Source organism: Acomys minous (genome assembly GCF_964271855.1).
Source record: "Acomys minous genome assembly, chromosome: 8".
NCBI classification, from domain to species: domain Eukaryota; kingdom Metazoa; phylum Chordata; class Mammalia; order Rodentia; family Muridae; genus Acomys; species Acomys minous.
Window position 1 is genome coordinate 115,855,052 of NC_140489.1, and position 12,081 is coordinate 115,867,132.

The 12,081-nt window shown below is 45.3% G+C and overlaps 1 protein-coding gene across 6 annotated transcripts in view; it reads left to right on the forward strand.

Moving 5' to 3' along the window:
- The window catches only part of MTA3 (metastasis associated 1 family member 3), a 120,461-nt gene that overhangs the window by 69,547 nt on the left and 38,833 nt on the right, over positions 1-12,081 (forward strand). For all 6 annotated transcript variants that reach the window (XM_084793285.1, XM_084793286.1, XM_084793288.1 and 3 more), the window contains exon 9: positions 6,600-6,788. In XM_084793285.1, coding sequence (XP_084649411.1) covers positions 6,600-6,788 — 189 coding nt within the window. The remainder of the gene's footprint in view (positions 1-6,599; positions 6,789-12,081) is intronic.

Consider the following 12,081-nt stretch of genomic DNA (forward strand, 5'->3'; position numbering starts at 1 on the left):
TTTGCAAGTAGTCACAGTTGGCTGTCCTGGTGGCTGGCTTTGAACTCAGAGTTCTGCCTGCTTCTGCCTCCCAAGTGCTGGATTAAAGGCGTGCGCCACCATGCCCAGCAAATTTATTATTATTATTATTATTATTATTATTATTATTATTATTATTATTAGTTTTTGTATTGGCATTTTGCCTGCATGTATGTCTGTGTGAGAGTGTCAAATATTGGAGTTACAAATAGTTGTGAACTGCAGTATGATCGCTGGGAATTGACCCCAGGTCCTCTAGAAGAACAGTCAGTGCTCTTAACCATTGAGCCATCTCTCCAGCCCTTAATCTTCCTCTTTATTTTCTACTTTAAGATTTAGTTTGGTACTCCTTTTCCTGAATGAGGTGTGTGTGTGTGTGTGTGTGTGTGTGTGTGTGTGTGTGTGTGTGTGTGTGTATAGTGTAGGCTGGCCTTGAACTTGCAGTCCTTTTGCCTCAGCTACCCAAGTCTTAAAGATCACTTTCAGCCAATTCTTGTTTTTCTTGTCCTTTATGCATTCTAGATTGTAAATGTTCCTCTGCCAACTTGGCTTTATTATTTATTTTTTTAAAGATTTTATTTATGTACACCTGCAGGCTAGAAGAAGGTATCAGATCACATTATAGATGGTTCTGAGCCACCATGTGGTTGCTGGGAATTGAACTCAGGGCCTTCAGAAGAGCAGTCAGTGCTCTTAACCTCTGAGCCATCTCTCCAGCCCAACCTGGCTTTAACTAGAATTTTTTTTTTTCAAGACAGGGTTTCTCTGTGTAACCTTGGCTGTCCTGGAGTAGCTTTGTAGACCAGGCTGGCCTTGAATTTTCAGTGATCCTCCTGCCTCTGCCTCCCAAATGCTGGGATTAAAGGCGTGCGCCGCCACCACCTGGCTAGAATATTTTCATTTATAGCATTTTTCTTATTATGTGCTTCTAATTATTTCCTTATTTTATTTGAAGTATTAGTTTATTTTTTGATAAAATAAAGTTTATAGCTGGATGGTGGTGAGGCACACCTTTAATCCCAGCACTTGCGAGGCAGAGATGAATCTCTGAGTTCAAGGCCAGCCTGGTCTACAGAGTGAGTTCAGTGCAGCCAAGGCTACACAGAGAAACCCTGTCTCTAAAAACCAAAATCAATAAATATAAAGCTTATAATGTAAATTAATTCTTTGTGGAGGGGCTTGTGGTCAGTGGAAATGTGTACATTTCCAATTATTTTAATATGTTTCAAACTCTACATTTTTGGATGTTATTGCTAGAAGCTTCACCCTGGGGGTGGCTAGGCAACATCTGGTCCTTTCCTCATGAGGGCCCAATGGCTAGCCATAGTTTGAGTCCACCAAAGTTCTCCCTGGGGAACCAGCGTGGTACTAGGGTTACTTGCCAAGCATGGGAGACCCTAAGGCAATCACACTGGAAGGTCTGCATCCAGCATGGATGATGGTGTCCCCAAGCCCACATAGATGGAGATGTCCCCAGTACTAGCACCCAGACTCTCACTCAGTCCCCAAGGCCAGGTATACTTAAGGGCAAAATTACATCCAACTGGTTGGGAGGTGTGGCTGGGTACTGGGATGGGGTGCCGCAAGCCTCCCCACCCCTCTTCTGTTCTCAGAAGGAACCTCAGTAGTCAACAAGTCTAGCTGTGATGAATATTTGCAAGTAGTCACAGCTGAACTCATGACCGCGGCAGCGGTTTGGCTCAGAGCACAGTCCTACACAACAGAGGGGCATGAGGGGTCGCGTCTGAGGCAGAGCCGTAGCCCAGGCTAGCCTGGAGCTCAGCATGAAGGTCTAGCTTTGACCTTCCTGCCTCCACCTTCCAAGTGGCAGGATTACAGCTGTTTACCACCCGTGCCCAGCTGTAAGTTCTTCTAAGGCTTGAAATCAGGATATAGTATGTGAGAAAAGACTCTCCTTTCAATTAATAAAATAAGCAAACTCTTTTCCTGTTAAAAAAAAAAAAGAAACATGACCTCTATATATTGTTCCCATTGAAGCGAACATTGACAGTAGGTGGTATACTTTTGTGTATAAAAACTTTTACTTTGATCATATTTTAGATTTATTTAGAAGAGTTTATGTTCATCTTCTGCTTGGAAAGGAAACTTGGGCTCAGTACGCTTTGAATTGACTTAACATCTCGAATGTGGTAGTGTGTGCTGGAGATAAAAAGTGTAAAGTTTTTGTGAAATTGTACCTGGGCAAATCAGTGCTTAGTATTGAGCGTGTGAGGCAGTGTAACTGCGGTCCATGGCAAGCGTGCATTCTCTGGGAAGCAGATTCTAATGATGATCTTCAGGCCACACGTCTGTTGAAGGCTTCTTCGTGTAGCCATGAAGAGAAGTAGAAATAAGCAGTACTGGGAAACTGGGAGGGGCGGTTCTCCCTGCAGTCTGAATAGAAGTCGCAGCTGACTCGTGGGGTGCACTGAAGAGATGTGTCAGAGCAGGCTCATTACACCCCGAGTCACCCACTCAGTCTAAAGTTGAAACCGTTCCATCTAGATCAAATGTGGAGGTGTCTGCCTGCGGGACTTGGAGCACCTCCATGAGTGTGTCCCGTTCTCAAGTGGCATCAGTCACACACTGCCCCAGACAGAGCACAGAGCTTTATCCAATACACGTCTCACCCCACACACTCAGCTGCAGATCTGCTACGAATCTGCTCTGAGCTGGGCCACTCCCTCCCTCTGCGTCTCTTAGCCTTCTCGAGCACCTGTCAGTAGCACAAGAGACCAAGGCCAAGTGCACAAACACACACCGAAGACTGGTTATGCAGTTAACATCCTCCTGGCCAAGCAAATCACATGGCGCAACCCACTATCTGTGTAGGGGCGGAGTAGCCTCCTGCGGGGTCCCAGGCAGGGGGTGAGGTGTTTGCCGAACAACAATCCTTTTTACCAGGGTGTGATTCTGTTTAATGAACAAAAGATGAAAAACCCCACTGCCAAGATTTCCTTGTCAGTCTTTCTCCTAAAATACTTCTATTTGTCATTTCCATCTGTTATGAATGAGATGAAATGTGACAACACCTTTGCTTTTTGGCAGCGGGAACAGCTTGTGCTCAGTTATGATTTTTCAGAATTTAGATTTGAATGGGTCTTGCAGCGGGTGCTTGTATCTACGGAAAAGATGTGATCTTTGCAAAGTGGTTATCTGAAGGAAGGCTTAGCTAGCTTTATGCTTAGTTTCCTAATCCATCTTTCATTTTAAATTGAGATATCTGTGCAATCACCTATGTGGAGTGCCCTTCATGGGTGGAACACGTACCTCCATGTAAACCCACTAGTAGGTGTAGATCAAGTGTACAGCGTCCTCAGAGTTAGTTCCCTTTTGTCCTCCCACTCAGTATCCTGAAACACAGAGAAGGCTGCATGACACTAAACTATGTTCTTTTTACTTAAAGCGTTTAAAGAGTACAGTTAGATCACACAGGAGCCCATTCAAAAGCAACATCTGTGTTTCTCAGAAAGAGGACACTAGTAGGGACATGTGAGATAGAACCCTCTGGTTCCCATCCTGAAATTGACCCTGCCCCTTCCCCTCCCTCGCCCCCTTCCCCCCCCCCCCCATCCCCTGCCGAGGACCAGCTCTTTCTGATTGCACAGTCCTCTCCACCAGACTCTGGCGTACTTACTAGAGATGACTGTTGTTAATGCAGGCCGGAGCTGACTGGTGGGCCGGAAGCTGTCCTGCGGAAGCTGTCCTGCGGAAGCTGTCCTCCTGAGCAGCTTGTATATGGCTTCAATGGAGGTTTCTTCCAATCAAACAGTTGACAGGCCACCACCTGAGACAAATTTAATTTGGTGACATTTTGGTTTCAGAGCACCAGTTAATTATAAAAGTTGCTTTTATCTTTTGAGGAATTTCAGCATCATGGTTAATTTGCATAAATTTCTAGAGGAGGTGTTGAGGATCAAACCTCTGGCTGAAGACAAGTCTGGCACTGAGTTACTCTAGCCCTTGTGTAGTTATTGATTCTGTTGTTTTGTTTTTGTGTTTTGAGGCAGGTCGAATATATTCAAGGATAACACTGACCTCCTTCCTACACCTCCACATCCCAAGTGCTGGGATTGGCTTTTGAATACTACCTAGTCTTTTAGTTTTATTACCTGTTGTCAATTTAGGACATTACAAAGTAACAGTTTATGGTTCCATCCTTAGTTGAAAGGATCCCTAAATACTGTAGATCGTTGTATTTTTATAGTGGGATAGTCTGAAAGAGCACTTAGATTTGGAGATAAACGAAACTGCTAAATCACAGGGTCTATTTAGTGTAACCTCACTAAATAGAGAATCCGAAATTCCCCGTGTGAAGCTTGGCTGGGTGCCAGCAGGAGGCAACAGCAGGGCCAGTGTGCTGAAGCCCCGGTGTGGCAGGCAGAGCTCTCAGAGGATGCTGCCCCACCGTCAATGCCTGCAGCAAACGACCACTTCAAACAGAGGCCCGAGCTGTGACTGCCAAGGGGAACTATAATGACATTTCTATTTGGCTTTTTGTGTGTGTGGAATCCAGTGATTAGCTTTAAAGTTAAATTTGTGCAAACCTTGTTCGCCCAGTTACCAAGCAGATCTGTACTAGTTATATTGCCTTTGTCAAGAAATTCAATTTATGCTCGTATCGGCCATGCTGGTTAATGCCTCACACCATAAATGCATCCTTGTTGTTGTAGGATTTTGCTGGCTGGCTTCAAATCTGTAGTCCTCCTGCCTCATCCCGAGTGCTGGGCTTACAGACACGCACCACCATGCCCAGCTGTAAATATATTTTTAAATTAACTAATTAATATTTTATTTGTTTGGTTTGTTGAGAGCCAGGGTCTCACTATGTAGCCCTGGCTGGCTGGAACGCAGCGACCCACGCCTTTGCCTCTCAAGTGCTGGAATTAAAGGTGTGTGCCACCGCGCCCTGCCCATTTGTGAAATTTTAAATGGCCAGCACAAAGTGCTTGTATAAAAAGGCGCAAGGCTTGGCATTCATGTGCACCAAAGCCTTTTTGTGTGGTGGGGACAGACACAGAAGCAGTATCACCTTGCCAGGCAGTCTGTGCTAAACATACTTGTGTGTGTGTGTGTGTGTGTGTGTGTGTGTGTGTGTGTGTGTGTGTCTGAGCATGCATGTGTGGGCATATGCATGCGTTGGCACATACACGAAGAGCTGGTTGTCGTCCTTGGCAGTTTCCATGGTATGCATAAATGTGTGTGCACATGCATAAAGGACCCTTCCTCCTCAGTAGAAAAACTGTAAGAGTTGTCAGAACTTGAAGGTCTATATTTGCTGCTCATTGGGGAGATAATAGGGTCCTGGGAATCGAACTTAGCACTTGGTGCATGCCAGGAAAGCATACTACCACACTGCCTGACCCCTAAAGTGGTCCTGGAACTCATTGTGTAGAGCAGGCTGGCCTCGAACTCACAGCAATCCACCTGCCTCTGCCTCCTGAGTGCTGGGCTTAAAATTCCTCTTAGAATATGAAACTTGCACTGGCCTCACTGTTCTAAGCATGCCTGGTTGTCTATTACTGCTCTTTCCAAAGTCTCAGCCAAGTTATATTTCAACATGGATTTGTAATCTTACTTGTTTTGTGTTAAATATGAATTCTATTCCTTTTACTTATTTACTTTGCATGTATATGTATGTGTGTACATGTACACACATGTACATGGTGTGTACATGTAGCCCAGAGGAGTCCTTCGGAGTCAAGTCCCTCCTTCTACCTTCAAGCTTGGCGGCAAGCAACTTTTACATGCTGAGTCATTTTGTTGGCCCAAATATATAATTTTGCTTTAAATATCATGCTTCATCCCATTTTTCTTTCCATCTCTCATTCTTATTAATAGTACGTTATTATCTTAATTGAACCAAGCCTTTTCTCTTTCACATAGTAGATTAGTATATTATTTCTTGGTCAGTGAAGATTTTGCCAGTCTTCTACAATAACTGAAGTGACTTGGCTATTTTGTTGTTTGGTTGGTTGGTTGGTTTGGTTTTTCGAAACAGAGTTTCTCTGTGTAACAGTCCGGGCTATCCTGGACTCACTTTTGTAGACCAGGCTGGCCTTGAACTCACAGCGATCCTCCTGCCTCTACCTCCTGAGTGCTGGGATTAAAAGCATGTACCACCACACTGGCTATGACTTGGCTATTTTTAAGTAAATGAAATCTTGAAGTCAAATTGAATGTGTCTTTTTATTTTTATTTTTGTTTTTATTTTTGTTGATTGTTTTTGTTTTGAGACAGGGTTTCTCCGTGTAGCCCTGGCTATCCTGGGCTTGCTTTGTAGACTAGGCTGGCCTCAAACTCACAGAGACCCACCTGTCTGTGCCTCCCCGAGTGTCAGGATTATAGGTGTGCACCATCATGCCTAGCAGATGGGTATATTTTTTAATACCTTAAGTAGTCCAGTTAGCATTCTCTTAAAGCAATTATTAGGAGGTGTCTGGCTGTTTGATTTTGACATTTAAAAGGAAATAATACAGCTTCTGTTAATTGTGCATGCCCTGCGTTCAGCGACTGCGCCCTCTGCTGGCCTGGAGGCATATGTGCCCACTGACATTTCGCATTCTGTCTCTCCCCTCCAGTTCCATGCCATGGACACACTGTACAGACACAGCTATGACTTGAGCAGTGCCATAAGTGTGTTAGTGCCACTGGGAGGGCCAGTCCTGTGCAGGGATGAGATGGAGGAATGGTCGGCCTCCGAAGCCAGCTTATTCGAAGAAGCACTGGAAAAATATGGCAAAGATTTCAATGACATCCGTCAGGACTTCGTAAGTGGAAACCTGGGAATGCACTTGGGATGGGCATGGTGCTCGAGCAGTCCGTTTTATCTGGATGGTGGCGCTTAGACATTCAGCATGCCCCAGGTGCAGCTTTTTGTTGTGCCTGGGATCAAAGTCAGGGCCTTGAGCATTTGTCCTGCCTCTGAGCCACACCCTCAGCCCCTGACAGTGATTTTATTTGCTTAAAATAGAATGACCAGCCACTTCTAAAGGAGAAAAGTGACATTTACTTTGCACTGCGAATCTGACCCAGGGTGAGGAGTCCTGAGATCCTGGAATTCACCGAGGTTGCATGAATTTACCCACTGTGCACTCTGACTCCCAAGCAGAAATATGGACAGTTCTGAGCGTCTGTGCACACTTACGGCCCGTGTGTACACTGACCCTAACTACCTCTAGTTGTATTACTAACTGTTGCTGTGGATTTGTAACGTGGGTGGACGCCGACCAAGCAGAAGAGCCAGATTTGCTTTCCAGTTCTTGTCCATCTTTGACTCATAATGATGTGCAGTGTTCTACTTAAAATTTTATTATCTCTAGAATTTTTCCCTTCTCAGATTCATTGAGAAATTGTGTATTCAAGTTGTACAGTATGGTGCGATGTGCACACACTAAGAATTGATAACCACACCTACTGAAGTGGTGTGTGTGTGCATGCATACGTGGATGTACGCACATGCACACACAGGCACTTGTATGTACATGTTCACTGGGGAAGACCTACTTTTAAATTTCAGTACTAGAGAGCAAACCCAAGTGTGTGACATGTCAGGAACACTCCATCATTGAACCATAATCCCAGGCCCACTCACACCCTTTTTGTTAGAGTTTTGCTAAATCGCACAGACTGACCTTGAATTTGAGATCTCTTGGCCCCCACATTTGGAGTAGCTGGCATTGTAACTGCACAGCCTCCCCACATGCAGGTGTCTTGCTCACCTTAGTTAAACTTATTCTCTTTGAAAAAGGATTTTTGTTTGAGATCTTCATAAATTACTTCCTATAATAACCATCCTTCATTTTAATTGGAAAAATAGACTTATTTGTTTGTGGTAAGGCCTCACTGTGTGGCCTTGGCTGGTATTGAACTCTGGACTGGTCATCCTGTGTCTGCCTCCTGAGCGTTGGGATTACAGGTGTATACTGTTATACTCACCTGAAAGAAAATATATGCCTTGACTACCATACATTAGATATGAGCTGGTGTCCTGCCTTTCAGTTTATTGCATATCTCCTGAATTAGTTCTAAAGCAAAATTGCTACTATCAATATGGATTGAATTATTAAATTCCAAGCACAGTACTTTTATGTTGTTGTCAACAATGACAAGAGCTCAGTCACACCTAGATTGTTACTTGCTATGACAGTGAATTCTAAAGCCAGGCAGATGATGCATCTCCCTTAATCAGGAGGCTGAGGTTGGAAGATCTTAAGTTCAAGGCCAGCCTAAGGATCCACATTTTATTAAAGGCTGGTTAGGTGGCCATAGCAGCACAGTGCTATTGATACAAAAGTTATAGCGTAATAGACTAAAAGTGCAAGCTTAAAAATCTCCTGAAGATCCTATTCTAAGGCCAGTGAGATGCTTCAACCAGCAAGGCCCTTCCCCAGCTGCCCAGCCTCACAGCCTGAGATCCATCCCTCAGACCCACAAATTACCCTTGTGTGCGGGTACTCACACTCACACTCATACTAAGTAAATAAGCAAAATAAGGGTCTTATTTTTATAAAGAACAAAATCTAGAGTCAAATATGGTGGGGTACACGGCTTGTACAAGCCGCACTTGGGAGATGAGGCAGGAGGATCAGGAACTCAGACCAGTCTGGGCTGAGTGAGAGCCTCTCTCAACAGCAGTGACACAGACCCACCGCTCTCTGGGTGGAATGGTAGAGGAGAGACGCCAACGTGAAACAGCTTCTCCTGTTTCTGTGTTCTGCAGCCAGCTCGGAATTCAGTGCTTTATATGTTCTCTACGTTACTTCTCTTGGCGGGATCTTGCCAAAGGTAGCTGTGTACAGCAAATGCCAGCAGCTGGGTGGCAGTGTAGGCTCCTCCCCCTTTGCCATCATAGGGGGTGTGCCTTTTTGAACAGCACCTTGATGTCATCAGGATTTGCATCTGTGTGGCCAAAGGAACAAACACATGGCTTCTAAGGGCCCGGAAAACGTACGCTGGGATGTCTTCGCTGAGGATCAGAACTAAAGCAGTATTTTTAAACCTCTTCCTTTGATCTGGAAGTCCCTTCCAGACTGAACTGCAAGCTTAGGTTCTAGATCAAGTATAAAAATTCTACAAAATGCAGCTTAAATGGCAGAGCTATGAGACTGCGCTCTCCCTAAGCAAAGCTCCAGGATGCTGAGGCTAAAGCCATGGGAACGTAAGACTGGGTGCTTGGCCAAACTGACCTCTGTGACTTTGCTTCATCCTTCGCTGCTGCATCTCTCACACAGCTCCCCTCGCTCCCCGCCTGGCAGGACGTGGCTCCATTGCCCTAGTGGCTTCTGCAAGCTAGACACACTACCCCAGTGGCCAGGGCATCATACTTCAAATCTGTTGAATGCAGGCGACAGAATCCACGTACCTAGAGCCAGTCTTACCTCTCTTTTAGTCTTTTACTTCTGATGAAGTCCCTACACTGTCCTCCTTGCCGGCTAGCCTCATCAGTGTTAGTTTGGGGGCCGGGGGCACGGCAGATATGTGCTCGTGTGTGTAGCCTGTACAGGGTTCTGGGTTGTTCCTCATACCCCACACCCACACAAATGTACACTCTATTAATAGAGTTATCTTAAAGTTTTTACTTGAATTTTCTAGCATTTGGGCCTAGTTTAGGGCTGGGGTCTGTCTTGACCACTTCAATCCCTGACAATGAGTCATTTCTTGTTTAGCTTGTGTGGGTGCGTGAGTGAGCGAGTGAGTGCGTGCGTGTGTGTTGTCAGATGCAGAGTTACCGTGTGCAAACTCTAACAGACTGAGTTTCATACTGGTCATCTGCTGAACTTAGCAGCATGTCTGGTCTATTCAGGTCCGTTCAGCTGTCCCAGGGCTGGGGCCCACTCTGAGTTTTCATCAGTGCACCGGTGTATATGCTTTCATCTTGGCACCTCAAATGTCTGAGTTCCCTGCCTCTGTTGGACATCTTCCTCACCCAGCAGGAAGGGCTTCCTACCCGGCTAGCTCTCCTGGCACCCCCACCCCATCCCAGTCCTCACCTAATGGGTTTTACTGCCTGGCTAGCTTTCAGGATTATTCCAACAAACCCACTTCATGCACCCATGGTAACCTTCTGCAGTATCCAGGAGACACCTGGATGAGTAAGCCAATTCATCTGTTTGGTCTGTTGCCTTTTGTTATATCTTGCATATTTAGCTAATTGTACTGTTTGGGACACTGATGAAGATGAGGTGATCTTAGCCAAAATACTTCAAATTATTTTCTATTTATTTTTATTCTGTGTATATGAGTGTTTGGTCTGCATGTCTGTCTGTGCCTGGTGCCCATAGAGGCCAGAAGAGGACATTGGATCCCCCCCGGGACTGGAAGCACAGGAGGTTGTGCACTACCATGTGGGTGCTGGGAACTGAACCAGAGCCCTCTGACAGAGCAGCAGGTGCCAGCTCTCCAGCAGCCTTCTTTCTGATTTTTGAGAGAAGGTCTCCTTTAGTGCAGGCTGGTCTCAAACTTGATCCTCCTGCCTCAGAACCTAGGGCTAGGACTACAGGCATGCACCACCACACCCTGCTTGTCTAGTGTACTTTTCCTTCCATTCCAAGTAGCAAAACAGACGGCACGAGGAATGTGCTTCGGTGGCTTACCTGGTCACTGCTGCGGTCGCAATGCTGCGGCCGTGTAATTCTGACAGGCACCAACCGTCAGTTAGGCATCACCTTCTGGTGAATGAGTGCCAGAGGGAGCTCTCTTGAAGCCATGGGGAGGTTGAGAGAGAAGTGACACTCCATCGTTGCCTGCAAGTGTCCTTTGTTGGAAGGCGCTGGAGCTGGGCCTGCCCTGTTTGCACTTATGGGCTTAGATAAGATGCAGCATGTGATAGTTTGGCTTGCATGGCCATTTGCCTTCCTTTCCTCAGATTTCCAGGTAAATGCCTGTCAGGTCCCTGTTTTCCAAGGAGAGAAACCAGAAACAGCTCTTAGCTTGCTCAGCTCCTAGCCCCACACCAGGGCTGACCTGTGAGGCCCGGCTGGAGGCATCTTTCATGGACTTTCAGACACTTGATTCCATTAGACAAATGCAAACAGCTGTTTGCTTCAGCTGCAGTTCAGAGCGAGGGGCTATGCCATGGTCCTGCAAAGACACCACATTTGTAACTACTGTTTAAGTTGCCACCTGAATCAGCTTAAAGTGCTGCCTTTTTGTAAAATTCTTGTTTTTTTTCCTTAGAGCAGGTAGGTAAATAACTGGGGGAGGGGATAGGATGCTGTGGGTGTTGTGAAGTAGGTCCCAAGCAACCCCTAGGTAGCAGCGCCCCCCCACACACACACACACAACCTTAACTGACCACTTCTTGCCAGATTCTGGGAGTTGCAATGTAGTTGAGTTACCTTTGCAGAATCAGCCACAGCTCAGGATGGTCCTGTCAGCCCTCTGCCACCATGGAGGCATCTCCACCCTCACTTCAGAGGCCTGTAAAGAGTATGTTCTTTGCTCTAGGCCTCATGAGTAGGAGTTTAAAAAAAAAAAAAAAAAATATATATATATATATATATATATAAGATCCCCCTCAGACACAGACATAGGGGAGGGGAGTAGGGGGGGAAGTGGGAGGAAGGGAGGGATGGGAGGATACATGGGATGGGCTAACAACTGAGATGTAATATGTATAAATTAATAAAAATGTATTAAAAAAATATATATATATGGAAAATAGCAAAGGTGAACTTATTTTTTAAAATAGGAAGCACACTTAGCTATGTCTTTTTGGTTTTAAAGATACATTTATGTATTTTATGTACTGTTGTTCTATCTTCATGAACATCAGAAGAAGGCATCAGATCTGAGTACAGGTGGTTGTGAGCCATCATGTGGTTGCTGGGAATTGAACTCAGGAACTCTGGAAGAGCAGTTGAGTGCTCTTAACCTCTGAGCCATCTTTCCAGCCTCCTGTTGTTTTATTTATAATAAACAAAATAGAGTTGTCAGGAAAGAGTTGAGAAATATTATACCAGATACCAAAAGGCATCCAGTGCAGTGATATCATTGGAAGTCAGAGTAACTTAGCCTCAGACTGCTTAAGTAATATTTCTAAAGTTGTGCAGCCCAGCGGAT